Genomic DNA, 17,454 nt, shown 5'->3' on the forward strand with positions numbered 1-17,454 from the left:
ATACAGTTAAATTAGACAGATGCATGATGAGGAACCTTTTATCACTTTTTTAATATCTACAGATAATTGTTCTGATAATTGAGGATTTTGAATCTTGTCCAGGTTACTTTTCCTAGATCACATCTGTATTACTATCCACTTTGTTTCATTAACTGATTGTTAACTGAAGTTATTAATTCATGCTGCTTCCTGATGTTCTCTGTGTTACAGTGATACAGGGTCAGGCTGTCTCGAGAGTGACTTACACCTCTACTCAGATCTGTGCTGTTAAAGGATCAACAGTGAACATACCCTGCAGCTACACATACCCATCAGCTGTAGGTGCGTTGATAATACAGTTGAGAGAATATTATGGTTTACTAAAAAGAATAATGATGAACCTGTAGATCTGACAACAATGTCAGAGTATTCAGGTCGTGTGCAGTATAACAGTAAAAACAAGGACTGCACTCTGAGAATCTCAGACCTGAGAGAGAGAGACTCAGCTGTGTACAAGTTCAGGTTCATAACAAACCATTTAACAGGGAAATATACTGGTTCACCTGGAGTCACTCTGTCTGTTACAGGTAACTTTTTTATCTGAATATTTAATAAATTATTAATTGTTAAACATCTTGATGACAACATGAAAGTTACATGCATTTGGGTGTGTGTTGACATTTCAGTCTAAAATGAAGATTAATGTTTATTATTATTATTATTATTATTATTATTATTATTCAGGTCTCCAGGTGCAGGTGAACAGATTAGAGGTCCATGATTCCTCTAACTTGGCAGATCTGAAGTGTCAGAGCAGTTGTCCTCTACCTGGTCATCCTTCCTACATCTGGTACAAGAATGGACAGAACATTCAGGGACAAACATCTGATTCTTATTCAGCCTCCTTGGATCCTACAGACAGCTTTTCCTGTGCTGTAAGAGGACATGAGAAGTCCCGCTCTCCTTCAGTGTGTGAGTTTACTTACAGTCTTCCTCTGACATAACACCATCTAGTGGAGCCTGATCTACATGTAACTCAGTGGTATTTGGTGATTGGTGCAATTGAATAAATGAATGAATTAATTTATTGGTTGTAACAAAGGGTAGGGTCAGAAGCTTCGGCTTATATAAGTGTCTGACTTTACTCAACACCCCTATGCTTATGGAAAATTTGGATCTTACATGGTTTACTTGTGGTTTCCACCTGAATTTGTGGTCTATTATTACCCCTAGAAAGGTATATTAATATATATTCTGAAGTTATTAATTCATGCTGCTTCCCGATGTGCTCTGTGTTACAGTGATAAAGGGTCAGAATGGCTTGGGAGTGACTTACACCTCTACTCAGATCTGTGCTGTTAAAGGATCAACAGTGAACATACCCTGCAGCTACACATACCCATCAGCTGTAGGTGGCGTTGCTACTACAGTTGAGCAGAGCGTCTGGTTAAGACAACAGTTTGTGGATCTGACAACAGTCTCAGAGTATTCAGGTCGTGTGCAGTATCACTCTGAAAACAAGGACTGTACTCTGACAATCTCAGACCTGAGAGAGAGAGACTCAGCTGTGTACTATTTCAGGTTCATAACAAACCAAGGTGGGAACTATGTTGGTTATCCTGGAGTCACTTTGTCTGTCACAGGTAACTTTTTATCCAAATATTTTATAATTCACATGAAAGTTACTTGTATCTGTGTGGTTTTTGTTTGTGTGTGTGTGTGTGTGTGTGTGTGTGTGTGTGTGTGTGTGTGTGTGTGTGTGTGTGTTTACAGTTCAGTCTAAAATTAAGACTTCTGTTCCTTATTCACATATTCAGGTCTCCAGGTGCAGGTGAGCAGATTAGAGGTCGACGAGTCTTTTAACCAGGCAGAGCTGAAGTGTCAGAGCAGTTGTCCTCTACCTGGTCATCCTTCCTACATCTGGTACAAGAATGGACAGAACATTCAGGGACAAACATCTAATTCTTATTCAGCCTCCTTTGATCCTGCAGACAGCTTTTCCTGTGCTGTAAGAGGACATGAGGACTTCCCCTCTCCTTCAGTGTGTGAGTTTACTTACAGTCTTCCTCTGACATAACACCATCTAGTGGAGCCTTTAACCTTTTGTACTGTACCTTAACTTCATGTAACTCTGTGATATTTGGTGACTTATTTTGCAGATTTGTATGAAAACCAAATCACTAATCAATGATCTCTTATTTCCTGACCTCACTGTAAAGTAAAGCTGTAAAATAAGAGCTCAGACTGGAAATGTAGCCTGTGTCCTGCATCTGTTTGAAATATTTACTTCTGTCTTTATTTGACACTTTTCTTCGTTGAAATGTGTTATTCACTAATTTTGATCCTTCATGTCAGATGCAAAACACATCATGGGTAAAGGTTTTAACTTACATTTTTTTATTCTGGTTGATTCACAAAACATGACTGAAAATAATGAATCTGTCCATTCAAGTTTCTTTGTGGAAGTGATAATGTCAGAAAATGTTTCACCACCCACTTTGTGTTTCTATGAACTAGTGTTGATTTAAATATCTTCCACTGTGAAAACAAATTCATCTTGGAATTAAATGTTAAATGTCTCTATGTCTCTATGTTTTCTCCTCCAGATGGTCCAAAGCTTCCCTCTGTGTCAGTGAGTCCCTCTGCTGAGATAGTGGAGGGCAGTTCAGTGACTCTGACCTGTAGCAGTGATGCTAACCCAGCAGCTAAATACACATACTGGTACAAGGAGAAGCCAGTCTTTAAATATCTCAGTGAAGGACCAAAGCTCGTCTTCAGCTCCATCCGGTCCTCTGACTCTGGACAGTATTACTGTACAGCTGAGAACAAAATAAGGAAATACATCAATATAAATGTGAAATGTGAGTAAAACAAAGTTCATTTAATAACCATCATGCAACTGATGACAACTTGTTAAATCTTTATTAGCCACTCCAGTGTTTAGTTGATCATGTTCTTTCTTCAGTTCTGCCTGTGTCCCAGTCTGCTGCTGTAGTTCACTGAGCTGCTGCAGTAGATGATGAAAAGACAGTTTGATTTACAAATGTCTCCCAGATCTGCACGGATGTTCAGGGGATTCAAACCATCAGTGATCCAGAAAACCACCACAGGCTTCTGTCCTGTTCTCAGTCCAACCCTCTTACACCAAATCTGCTCATCAATAGTTAAACAGGGCCATCATTCCAGTATTTACAATATATATCAAAGATATTGTGTGGTATAATTTATTTCTGTTTCAAAAATATGGAACATTCTTTTACTCTCCGGTTAGAATTTTATGTTTATCACTTAAGTGGTCCCAACAAGAGATCAGCCTGCTGCCAGTCACAAACCACCTCTAAAGGTTTAGATGCTTTTACACACAACTATTACTTATTTCAACACAAGATGTAACATCAAAGAAATCTAACCTAATATTTGGTACCTAATTTATTTTATCTTTTCCAGATGGTCCAAAGCATGCCTCTGTGTCAGTGAGTCCCTCTGCTGAGATAGTGGAGGGCAGTTCAGTGAATCTGACCTGTAGCAGTGATGCTAACCCAGCAGCTAAATACACCTGGTACAAGGAGAACCAAAAACTGCTTCAAGGACCAGAAAGACATTATTATTTCCCCTCCATCAGCTCTGAGGACAGAGGGAACTACTACTGCAAGTCTGAGAATCAGTTTGGACAGATCATGTCATTGTCTCTGTCAGTAGATGTTCAGTGTAAGTACCAAACATCTGGAGAAAAGGAAATCTGGTGACCCAGCAGTAAGAGACATATGCCATGTAGCCACAGGGAACCTGGTTCATATGATATTTCTTTGGTACAGAACTCTTATTAACAATCCCCAAAGAAGTGATGTTAATGTATGCTAACTGTGGTCTGTTTGTGTAGTTTGACAGACAGATTGCCCCCAAAACATTTTGTTCACAAAATACCTGCCCTTAATCCCAAATAACATGTGACAAAGCCATGGTAACATTTAATATACATCATTATCAGATGTGAATGACATGGGTCTCTCTTAATCTCCTCCAGATGGTCCAAAGCTTCCCTCTGTGTCAGTGAGTCCCTCTGCTGAGATAGTGGAGGGCAGTTCAGTGAATCTGACCTGTAGCAGTGATGCTAACCCAGCAGCTAACTACACCTGGTACAAGGAGAATGAAGACTCACCAAAAGCATCAGGACAGATCTTCACCATCACTGACTTCAGAGCTGAACACAGTGGGAATTATTACTGTGAAGCCCAGAACAGAAGAGGACGTCAGAACTCCACCTTACATCTGATTGTTGTGGGAGGTAAGTTTTTACATTCAGCTACAACTGTAAACTTATGCGCTTGCATGTCTTCAGTTAGGGCAGGACATTGTTATCCATAGTGATATTGTTAATAGGGGAAAAGGAACTATGGGAAGCATCTTAACCTGACAGTCACATCCTCTGAAAAAGAGGCAGGAGATACAAGTGTGTTCCAGTTATCTGGGAGTCAGACTGCTCTGCCTCCCTAGAAACTCTGATACCAAGATCCAATAAACAGTCCAGATTTCATCTTCAGTTTGAAAGAGTGGTCACGTTTTCATGCATCATTAAATTTTTCTTCCACTGACAAGTTCCTCAGCTCATAAAACCATAATTCCATTTTATAAACTAAAATGATGTAATATTGGCACATGCATCATTTTGTCATATATTCCTCTATGGAACCAATGAGCTTAAACATGTTATAACACCCTGATTAACTGTCTCTGTTTTCTTTTGATCACCATATCTCAGGAACAAGTCCGTTAATAGCTGCTGGACCAATCAGTGTTGTTCTCCTGGCTGTCCTATCCCTCTCTGTCTTCCTGTGGATCAGGTGAGCAGTTCTGTTTCACTGAATCATTGTTTGTTAAAGCTATAGGCCGCAATTATTTTATATTAATTAACGTCTGTTACATTCAAGCCATTGCCAAATGAGTTGACACAAAGCTAATTAAGCCTACCAGCTCCACACAACTCTCTCTGTATTTCTCAGCATGGCTGTGTTTACAAAATGGTGTAGTCCGGCTACATTCTACGCAGCCCCCCTGGTCCCACTTTGTAAAAAAAATTAATTATAACTATCTCTCGTGGCCTCAAGATAGTATCTGGTATCCACGAGATACTATCTTGATTCCACAAGATAATTCTTCTTCATATTTTATAGCCTATATTTATACTTTTTACATATATATGTCACAAAGTGGAGCCAGGCAGCCAGAGTTTTCTTATGTTGTATATAGTGTGGTGTTTTGGTTTGCCTGGCACAGAACGGAAGACAAAATAAAATACCCAAAACACCACTATATACAACATAAGAAAACTCTGGCTGCCTGGCTCCACTTTGTGACATATATACATGTAAAAAGTATAAATATAAGCTATAAAATATGAAGAAGAATTATAAAGGACTATGGATATGAAGCCTACAAGATTTACATTACTGTATCAACAGAATTGTGATGAACAGTACTAGTAAATAAATAGAAGCAGAACTGCAGCAAACTATATTGCACACTGAATATTAAAACAGAGAATATTACACAGAATGTGAAGTATTGCACTACACTAAAGGGTCCAGTTTAATAAACAAAGGGTCCATGTGTCAGACACTTTACTATCTTGAGGCCACGAGATAGTATCTTGAGGCCACGAGATAGTTATAATAAATTACAACAAAGTGGGACCAGGACCAGGGGGGCTCCGTAATATTCCCTCGCAGCAGCTCGAATGATGTGTTTTACGTCACCGCTTAGACAGGAAACATCAGCGTTGGGCTTTGGAGAGGAAGAGGAGTGCTGCCACAGGTGAAGGCATGGATGAAAACCTGAAGAAGCGCCCACGAAATGTTTCAGTCAGTGATTGTACTGCTAAGAAAAGACCTGCACGTTTAGCAGAAGGACTACAATCCCACGGACCGAACACATTGCTGTTGTAAAAAAATTACAAGATAATTACCTTTTCTAAAATGTCAATGTTTTTTTAAATCCTCTGTGTCCTCCTCGATTTGAGTGATAAACGCTACTAGCAACTGTGTGGAGGAGGGGTGGGGGTGGCCATTGATCAGCGAAGGCTTGCGTCATGTGGATGAGCCGACAGTGTTGTTGTCATTACTTAGAATTCCTCCTTCCTCACGCACTTTAGCTTTAAATCACTAAAAGTCAGTTTGTCAGAACTAAAACATTCCATCATTTGTTTTTTTAATTCTCCTGACCAGAAAGAGGAGGGCTTCCAGGGACTCATCTGGACCAGACAACAGGGAACAGGTGAGAATAGTTACGTATATTATTCTAGTATCAAAGAAAACCCATTCCTTTAAAACTGCTGAGTCACTTACTGTCTTTAAGGACTTCTAGAAACCAAATCTGACTGAGAAGGACCTTATGCTGCTCTTTTTATCTCTTTTCAAAGAAGTTAATTTCTATCACACTCTCTTTGATTCTCCTCTTGTCTTGGATGTGACTATATTCCTGGTAGTTTTCTTACTATTTGTCCCTTCCTTGTATATTCCTTTCCTTTTTTCTTTCATACAGCAACATGTTGGTAAAGCAGGGATATTAATTCCATCTGTCCTGGTTGCAATCCTCTGCAAGAATGCACTATTCAAATGAAAAACCTACTCCTGTAAAATGCGTAGCTGAAAGTAATTGTGTCCCTGCAGTGTGTACCTGATCCGAGTGAGCCAGAGGAGCAGGTTGACCTTCAGTACGCCACCATCCACGTCTCCAACAGCCAGGCAGATCCTCTGTACTCCAACATCAGAGCTGCTCAGCCCCTCAGACACAGGGAGCAACAGGAAGCCGTTGAGTACGCTGCCGTCAGCTTCAACAGTGGCAGTACTGCCCCGAGGTGAGCAGCTCCTCACACAGGAACATTATCCTCACTACAAATAACACTACTTTGAATGTAATACATTGCTTTTACGTTCCTATTACAGTAGGATGAGGATTATATTAGTTTATATCTTCAGAATCACCTTTTCTTCTTCTTCTCAGAACCAGAGGTCGGGACACTGGAGAGGATCCAGCTGCTTTGTACAGCACAGTCAACAACCCCCGATGAAAACAACAGGCATTGCATTTATAGTCTGATATTTCTATCTTTTTTACCAAAAAAAATATTTAAATTAATCAGTTATTCATTGATTTATATATATTAGTCTCTAACTGGTCTTCCTCCCAAACGTCCCCGTGCAGACGCTAAAACATACCTGAAGTAGTTGTTAATGCAACAAGGGATGTGATCCCCAACTGGCTTCCCACCTGCAAACACTGGAAGTTGTTTTTGTTGGAAAGCACGGTCAAGCCAACAATGGCAATGTTTTCATTTTTCTTTTTAAATTTCTTTTTTTTATGAATATATATTTGATGGTGACGGTAGAAAAAAAGTCAGAAAATGTGAGGAGAAAGTTATAACATGCAACAAAGGTTGCTGGCTGGAATAATACATTTAATGTTGCGATTAACTGATTGGCGTCTTAATCATTAGGCCTTTAAACATTTTCTGACATGCAAATTAGCACCAAAAACAAATGACAGCAGAGGTCAGTCATAAAGAGAAGACTTGGGTAGAAGTGTTCAGTCTTTAACAACGACTCTTCAAACTCCACTGACTATATTGCATCAGCGTTGTCAGTGGCTTCAAATCTTTTTGTAATCATTGGTATGTTTTTATGAAAGTCTTTTAAAGGTAAAGACACCAACTTCCTATTCATTTTAAACCAGTGTGCATGATGGGATCACAGAGAGGCAGTGCAGACCTCAAAGTTTAAACTGTGACCTGGAAGGGCTGGAAGATTTTTACCAGGGGACACATTTCCCCTGAGAACTAGATTCTAAATGACTGTAAAGTTACAACTTCTTATTTTGCTGCTTTGCTATTGTAGAGAACATGTGTTTCATGTGTAGTTTCCAGCTGTTGCTACTAGATATAAGTAAAGAGTTATATTTTACAATAACAGACCATTTCTATTTTCCTGCCAAGTAGATCTCTGTATAAATAATACTGTATTCACAACTAGATTTATTGTGAGTCAAATATCAATTATCATTATTATTGTACTTATTTTGTGAATGATTTCATCTGCCTCACCTGCTACGATCATCTATATTGCGGTTTTATTACTACAACAATTGTTTATACATTTATCACCATGTATTGCATGTAGACTTTTTTACTATATTGTTTTTGTCCTGCTTAAATAAAAATAAATTAATAGTTAGTAAACATTTAGTTTTGCCCTGTTATGTTCTTTGTCCTGATGAGTCAGTATTTGTCCAGTACAATCTCTTAAATGGCTCATTCGATGGGTGTTTGTAGTCTTTTTGTGCTTGTTGTTAACCCTTTGACATCCCATTTGTTTTCTGCTCTGATTAAACAGATTTGCAGAGACTAGACGTCCCCATCTTAGAGTTTCCTCTTAAGACCCATTCAGAAATCAGCTGAGAGCATTTTTAGTGAGAAACAAGAGAACTTTAAAGGTTCCATGGCATGAACATTTCACTTTGAGGTTTTATAACATTAATGAGTTACTGACACACACACACACACACACACACACACACACACACACACACACACACACACACACACACACACACACACACACACAATACAATACAATTGTGAGGAGGTTCTTTAAAATTATACCAGTAATTACATTTCCACTGAGAGTAACAAACCAGGACCACTTCACTATTGAAATGTACACTGTATTATGACACACTATATATAAAAAGGATAAAACCAGTTCTCAGGATTTGAAAAACTAACAAGAAATCCCACCGGTTTCAGTCCGAACTCCAACCACAATTTCAAAGTTCATACGGCAGTGGTCTCAAACTCGCGGGCCAATTGCGGCCCGCGGTACGATAGTTTGTGGCCCCCGCCTTAATATGAAAGTTTAATGTTAGTGCGGTCCGTGAGTTTGATATGTATGGTACTTTACAGTGTTGTGTGCGGAGCTGAACGAACCCACCATTCACGGTGGGGTATATGGCTCTCGGGGGCGGGGCATCGGCCGGGCTTGATGCAAGCAGAGAAACATTCCTCAATGAGTGAAAGTTACAGCCGCGTTGCCATGGAGTGTTTTCTTCCATGCCTGGCTGGCTGCCTCGTTTCTATTGGGCACATACGGTCATTCGTCCCAGCGCCGCGTTCACAACACCACTTATTTTAAGTTGCTGCCCAGGACATTATAGTAGGAGTCTAAGGCTATATATGTATATAAATGTATATACATTTTATAGCCTCGTTATATAGCTATATAACGAGGGGTTAAATTGGGGCCATCCGGGCTCGGCCCCCGCACATGCCTCCGCTAGTTTGTCCAGATGTGCCTGCTTGCAGTCTAAATATGTCACAAAAAATTGATGAAAGTGATGCTTTTGAAAACATCATATTTGAATGATGATGATACATGAATAAATGACATTTTTTGAAGTGGCATGTCTATTTTGTCTCGGCGGAGCTGAGATGAGAACAATCAGAACACGGCAACAACTTGGCCAGAACTGCAGACATTTCACCACCGCGGGTCAACAACATAATGCCAAAGTGTCTCCGTCGGTAGGATTAACAGATAAAATGCCTTCTCATAAAGCTAAAACCCCGTTCGCAACCTCCACCGGCCGCTTACGAGTTCATGGCGCTGACGGGCCGTTGAACCATTCCCCACCGCTCCCCGAGCATCAGAGAGCCCCTTTCGTTTTTTTTTTTTTTGTGTGTGTGTGTGTGTGTGTGTGTGTGTGTGTGTGTGTGTGTGTGTAAGTAAAGAGAGAGAATGGGAGAAGAAGTTTGTGTGAGGTGGACCTGGTCACCACAGACCCAAATCTTCTCAGCTGTTGCTACTGTCATGCTGCACAGTCTCTTCATGTGGCACATTATGTTTGGCACATTGTATGGGTCACTTCTTATATCATAACAAGGTAATACATGTGTAATCAAGTGATGACTGATTAACAGTAATGCAAATGCTAAATGCCCTAATACCTGATGATACTACAACAATGCAGAGTATAGGCTCTTAACCTTGGAGTTTTGCACATTTCATATAAGAACCGTGGTAAAGTTGGTTTTATATTGGACGTTGGATATTCGACACATTCGAAAAATCTATTATGCAGCTTGCCCTTTCAACCTATTCATGTAACAAACAATTATAATAATAACCCAAAAAAAAAAATTTTTTATTCATAAACATCCTTTAATTTTTAAAATATTTTTTTAGTGTAAATAAATGCCAATAAAATCTATTATCGGACTATCTTTTGTAACTAACCCTCCTACACATTCATTAGAAGGGCCGAATGAAATGATGTTTTTTTTGAAAAAAGAAGCTTTGTGCAATGTGTAGGAGGGTTAGTTGAGTTCAACAAAAGTGGTTTGAAATGAATAGGTCAAAAGGTCAGGCCGCATAATAGATTTATGTCATTTTTTTACATAAAAAAAAGATTTAAAAAATTAAAGGATGTTTTTTTTGAAAAAAGAAGCTTTGTGCATTGTGTAGGGTGGTTAGCTGAGTTCATCACAAGTGGTTTGACCTGAATAGGTCAAAGGGTCAGGCCACATAATAGATTTATGTCATTTTTTTACATAAAAAAAGATTAAAAAAATTAAAGGATGTTTTTTTTGAAAAAAGAAGCTTTGTGCATTGTGTAGGGTGGTTAGCTGAGTTCATCACAAGTGGTTTGACCTGAATAGGTCAAAGGGTCAGGCCACATAATAGATTTATGGCATTTTTTTACATAAAAAAATATTTAAAAAATTAAAGGATGTTTTTTTTGAAAAAAGAAGCTTTGTGCATTGTGTAGGGTGGTTAGCTGAGTTCATCACAAGTGGTTTGACCTGAATAGGTCAAAGGGTCAGGCCACATAATAGATTTATGTCATTTTTTTACATAAAAAAATATTAAAAAAATTAAAGGATGTTTTTTTTGAAAAAAGAAGCTTTGTGCATTGTGTAGGGTGGTTAGCTGAGTTCATCACAAGTGGTTTGACCTGAATAGGTCAAAGGGTCAGGCCACATAATAGATTTATGGCATTTTTTTACATTAAAAAATATTTAAAAAATTAAAGGATGTTTTTTTTGAAAGAAGAAGCTTTGTGCAATGTGTGGGAGGGTTAGTTGAGTTCAACAAAAGTGGTTTGATCTGAATAGGTCAAAAGGACAGGCCGCATAATAGATTTATGGCATTTTTTTACATAAAAAAATATTTAAAAAATTAAAGGATGTTTTTTTTGAAAAAAGAAGCTTTGTGCAATGTGTAGGAGGGTTAGCTGAGTTCATCACAAGTGGTTTGAAATGAATAGGTCAAAAGGTCAGGCCGCATTATAGATTTATGGCATTTTTTTACATAAAAAAAGATTAAAAAAATTAAAGGATGTTTTTTTTGAAAAAAGAAGCTTTGTGCATTGTGTAGGGTGGTTAGCTGAGTTCATCACAAGTGGTTTGACCTGAATAGGTCAAAGGGTCAGGCCACATAATAGATTTATGGCATTTTTTTACATAAAAAAATATTTAAAAAATTAAAGGATGTTTTTTTTGAAAAAAGAAGCTTTGTGCAATGTGTAGGAGGGTTAGCTGAGTTCATCACAAGTGGTTTGACCTGAATAGGTCAAAAGGACAGGCCGCATAATAGATTTATGGCATTTTTTTACATAAAAAAATATTTAAAAAATTAAAGGATGTTTTTTTTGAAAAAAGAAGCTTTGTGCATTGTGTAGGGTGGTTAGCTGAGTTCATCACAAGTGGTTTGACCTGAATAGGTCAAAGGGTCAGGCCACATAATAGATTTATGTCATTTGTTTACATAAAAAAAGATTTAAAAACTAAAGGATGTTTTTTTTGAAAAAAGAAGCTTTGTGCAATGTGTAGGAGGGTTAGTTGAGTTCAACACAAGTGGTTTGACATGAATAGGTTGAAAGGGCAAGCTGCATAATAGATTTTTCGAATGTGTCGAATATCCAACGTCCAATATAAAACCAACTTTACCACGGTCATATAAGACTCAATTTCTCTGTACCGTTACTGTAAAACACGCTTTACGCCGCTCCGCGATGCGATGCGATGCGATGCGATGCGATGCCAGCACTGGAGGCACTGAGGAGGAATAAGGACAGCTCTTAGTCAAGCACCACACACACAAGAAAAGCTTTCTCACACAGCCGGGGTGGGTAGGCTTGGGGACATTCATTCACTTATCTGAACACAGGCGCTGAACCCATCATTCTGGTTGCTGCGTCCCCCTGCGGCTTCGTTCTCCGTCGAGGCGTTGTGCTCCGATCTGTGCCACCACTTGTTTGACTTCACTTGCTTCGGTCCGTCACGGTTAGCGATCCTCCAGCCGTCTGCTCGTCTCCGTGTCCCCTGCCCTCCGGTGCGCCTGCTTCTCTACTGTACTCTGTCAGTGCTGCTTCTCGTCTGTGCTCCCCGTCCGTGTCGCTTCCCTCTGTGGCCGTGCTGCTGTGCTGTGTTTCCAGTCCCCCTCGCCCCGCGGTGGGGGTGGCGCGGGACTATCCCTCGCTGTCTGACCGTCTTCCCCTTCTTCCTGGTTTCCGTTCCGCTGTCGACCACACGTCTCATTGCATAACATCCTCCTACACGCCCATAGAGTAGAGCGTCTCCACAGGCCTCGCAGATCTCGACCGTCCTCTCGTCCAGCCTCACCTCCGGTCCTATCTGCCACCAGTCCCGCGCCACCTGAGGGTCCCCATTTTACCACTCCGGCCCTTGCTCCTCGCTTCCTCCCTCTTTCACTGCTCTCTCCTGTGTCTTTTTTTGGTGTTTCTTGTTTGTCCCTTTTTCATTGCTTCTCAGTTCCTACCACACCTGTCTTTCATCAGTTCATATACTCTTAAAGCATAATTTGGAAAGAGTAGCAACAGCGAAATGTGCTGCATGTCTTCAAATAGACTGGTCAGAAAAATAAATATGTTCAAATTCAAAGTGTAATTCCCGCTTTTTTTCTTTATTTTCCCGAGATGCACTGCGATTAACAGTAAATCCCTGTAATCTGCAACATTCTGGTGATGGTGCTGTAATATCATTATTTTCTCCCAGAATGCATTGCCACTTACAGTATGATCCTGTATAACATTAAAACAGTAAGATACTGTGAGATTTTAGCTGTAAATTTACATCAAAGGGTTACAGTGTAGGCATGGTTTTGTGCACCTGTCCTTGATCAGCCTATCAGTCCAGGCTGTGCTGTTCACAGTTCACTGTTCACAGTCAGAGGAAGGAGGCGGGGTCCAGCAATACCTAGTGGTGTTTATATTTTTAACCCCACCATAAATACAATTATTCAAGCATCATAGTTAAAAAGGCATGCATGCAACACATCACACAGGCACAGCAAACTGATCAAAGTATGCAAACACCAAAATGCACGTGCAATTTGTTAATTAAAAACACGCAGGCACAGCAATCACATGCAAAAGTTAAAATCAATGGCACACAGAGTTATTACTATATGCTGAGATTGTTCATATTTGACACTACGACACTTAATGCAAAGCTAGCATTGTCCAAAATGTCTTTTTCATGACAACTTGACATTAACGAAGACAACAATCTCTGTGTTATAACAACTTGACATTAAACTAGACAATACAACCTGTCGATTTCTTTGTAATGACAACTTGACATTAATCTACACAACATAACCTGTCACCTCGGTACTGCATTCACTGTCGTCAAACTGCTCTTATAACTTTTAAGAACTCTTAATGACAAGTCCAAATGGTTCCACTTTACTTGAGGTTATGGATATTATTCATGACACTGTCATATAAGCATTTGATGATGAAATCAAATTTCATGACAGGTTCAAATTGTTTCACTTTACTGGAGGTCAGGGAAAAATATTCATGACATAATTATAATGTTCTCATGACAGCCGATGTAAAAACCAACCTCTTAATGACAATTTAATGTAATGTTAAAGTTTGATAATTGGGCCTGTAATGACATATTTATGACTTATAAATATAGGTTTATGTTTTCTAGGTTAATGTCAAGTTTACACAGAGATTGTTCTCGCTAAAGTTTCTAACTCCGCCCAAATAGCTGAAGAAGTTATGTGACGCTTCAGAGGAAAGGACATCTCATCCCTCTAAAACACATTTGCTCGTTGTGGCATCTAGCCGTGAAGTAGAATCTATTTTTTTTAGCTGCATGCTGGGAGGTCTGAATGTTTTTTCAAATATTAGGCCAAGGAGGTTATTTTTTCGACTGAGTTTGTCTGTACGTTTGTTTGTTCCTTCCTTTTTCTGTCTGTCAACAGAATTACTGAAAATGTACTGGCCCCATTTTCATGAAACCTGGTGAAAGGGAGTAGATCGGCCCTAAGAAGAAACCATTACATTTTGGAGCAGATCAAAACTACGGTTAGGGTACACAAATTATTTCTCACTTTTAAGAAATAGGACATTTGCAACACAAATGCCTCTCTGTGCATTTGTGTTGCATTTATGTGGTGTCGGAATAATCAGAAAAAATGTTTCAGACTGGGAAAAATCTCACTGCATTAGCATTGTGAAATAGGGTATGATGTTTACCCATGTTTAGGTAACACTAAAATGCATGTGAGTTTATCACACCTCAGTGTTCTGCATTTCTCTGCAAATAGAAGCAACCTGACCGCAGAGAGAACAGAGAAGAGACAAACTAAGAAAAAACAATGATGTCATTTTCCATTCCCCTCTTATGATTAATACTCTGCTCTTCATTCTGTTCAATGTAACTGCCTCATGGTTCACAGGTCAAATACATTCCTGTTCCATCACTACACCTGCAGACTGTGTGACATCCTGAATCAGTGCACATACAGATGAACTGTCTGTCTGTTTTTCTCTTCTCTTTATGAATGCACTTTTCTGGTAAGTTTACTTTTAAAAAGTTGCCAAATGGTTCCATTGACAAGACCAAAGTGATCTGTGTGTTTTGTCATTGGGAACTGAGCTATCATCGCAGCATGTCCAGTCTGAAATAGCACTTGATGGCCAAGCACACAGCTGAAGTTAATTCCCCGCCCCCTCGTCAAAGCCAGGCGACTAAAGCACAAAGCAAGCCGATCCACTTTTCAATGTTGATAAGAGCATTAAAATGAGAAAAAAATAAGGGGACAAAAAGAAATCAAGGGACATTTAGAATAGATCAAAATATGCGATTAAGTGCGTGTTAACTATGACATTAATGTGATAAATCGCGATTAAATATTTTAATCGTTTGACAGCACTAAAAACAACAAAACTTTATGGTATCGAGGGTGTGTGCTTAAATTTGGCTCTGGCATGTATATTAATGATCCAAAGAGGAAGGAAATGTAGTCTTTACCAGCCTGATATCTGTCTTCTGCTTACTGACAACAGAGGAGAGGCATCTTTAAAGACGACGTCCGTCTTCATTGTAAGTAGAAACAGTTTATTGATTAGTTTATTGATACTGTATACCTCCTGTGTACATTATTTTATCTGCTGACATGTTTTATTGTCTCACACAGAGAGATGAGAAGAGCAGCTATGAGTTTAACTGCAGCAGCGAGTGGATTTGTTGTCTTCCTTCTCTCTGTGTCAGGTACTGTATATCTACAGTTACATTCATTCTTTAAAAGAGGGATTCTGGGAAAATGTGAGACTGAAGGCAAACTTCCCAGAAACGCTACAAATATTTGTTTTGTTTACAATTTTGATTGTTTTTGTGTGAATTGGATATCAGCAGGATCTTCTCTTGTGTTGGCCAGCATCCTTTGTCTTTTGTCTTTTGTATGAAGTAACTGTGTGCTAAGCACTTTTACATGCTGTAAACAGAGAATATTGTGGCTTTTATTCATAACTGTTTCTTCCTCACTCTGTGAAAACATGTTAATGTTTAATCTGTTCTAAAGACGACCCTGGTTGTAGAAACAACAGCTCACTTTCATCACGGTGAAGTTTATTTTAAAGGAATACTGGTCAGTGAAGTCATCCCATACCGTCTCAACTTCTCTTTATTCATCACACATCTGAGCCCGATGACCTCAGTGTTCTGCTTTTCTTTTTAGTTTTCACACTTACCTCAGCATCAACCTGACCACAGAGTGAACAGAGCAGAAACTAACCAAGAAATTTAGAAATTCATATACTTACAATTATCCCTAATAATGTATTATGTATGTATATTAATAAATATCAACTTTTCAACTTTCAACCTATTTAACTCTTCCGTTGTGTTTAGACTTGTCTTTGCCTGTTCACTTTGGTTTAATTCTGAAATAACTTGAAAAAAGTAAGTATCATTGTTAATAGGAGGTAGAACATAAGTTAAAACATGTATGTTATGTATAATTCTGCTCTATCCTATAAGATTCTGTAAAATGTATTTTTTGTTAACATGTAAGAAGCACTTCTCAGGCTTATTTTTACTAAACAATTAACACATACTGTATATACATACAATAAAGTAACACATATCCCTATGTCCTGAATATGATAAAATAGGATAAAACTTGATAAAATCCTAAAATACAGATAAGTTAGACAGATGCATGATGGGGAACTTTTTATGACTTTTATGATTATTGAGGATTTTGAAGTTTGTCCAGGTTACCTTTCCCTAGATCATGTTTGTAGTACTGATTGTTAAGTGAAGTTATTAATTAATTGTGCTTCCTGATGTGCTCTGTGTTACAGTGGTACAGGGTCAGAATGACTGGAGAGTGACTTACACCTCTCCTCAGATCTGTGCTGTTAAAGGATCAACAGTGAACATACCCTGCAGCTACACATACCCATACAGAATAAATGGCCTTGTTACCAAAGTTGAGAAAAGATTCTGGTTTACTGAATTAAATAATGGTGGACCTGTGGATCTGACAACAGTCTCAGAGTACAAACAGCGTGTGCAGTATCACTCTGAAAACGACTGCACTCTGACAATCTCAGACCTGAGAGAGAGAGACTCAGCTGAGTACAAGATCATGTTCATAACAAACCATGGTGGGAAATATACTGGTTCACCTGGAGTCACTCTGTCTGTTACAGGTAACAATTCAATCTACATTATTTAAAAAAATACTTTCAAGTGTTCAACATATAATGGAAGTTGTGTGTGTGTGTGTGTGTGTGTGTGTGTGTGTGTGTTTGTGTGTGTGTGTGTGTGTGTGTGTGTGTGTGTGTGTGTGTGTGTGTGTGTGTGTGTGGGTGGGTGGGTTCAGTCTAAAATGAAGACTTCAGTTCATTGTTTTTTTTTATTTTTATTCAGGTCTCCAGGTGCAGGTGATCAGATTACAGGTCTATGGGTCCCCTAACCAGGCAGAGCTGAGGTGTCAGAGCAGTTGTCCTCTACCTGGTCATCCTTCCTACATCTGGTACAAGAATGGACAGAACATATACACATCTAATTGTTATTCAGCCTCCTTTGATCCTGAAGACAGCGTTTCCTGTCCTGTAAGAGGACATGAGGACTTCCCCTCTCCTTCAGTGTGTGAGTTT

General features: G+C 39.0%; 1 protein-coding gene across 1 annotated transcript in view; it reads left to right on the forward strand.

Moving 5' to 3' along the window:
• The first annotated feature begins 334 nt into the window (after window positions 1–334).
• LOC120559244 overlaps window positions 335–17,454 on the forward strand; it is a 138,716-nt gene continuing 121,596 nt past the window's right edge. The window contains exons 1-2 of the mRNA XM_039800838.1: window positions 335–566; window positions 724–951. Of these exons, the coding sequence (XP_039656772.1) occupies window positions 398–566; window positions 724–951 (397 nt within the window). The 5' untranslated portion in view covers window positions 335–397. The remainder of the gene's footprint in view (window positions 567–723; window positions 952–17,454) is intronic.

This window comes from Perca fluviatilis, chromosome 1 (genome assembly GCF_010015445.1).
Source record: "Perca fluviatilis chromosome 1, GENO_Pfluv_1.0, whole genome shotgun sequence".
NCBI lineage: Eukaryota > Metazoa > Chordata > Actinopteri > Perciformes > Percidae > Perca > Perca fluviatilis.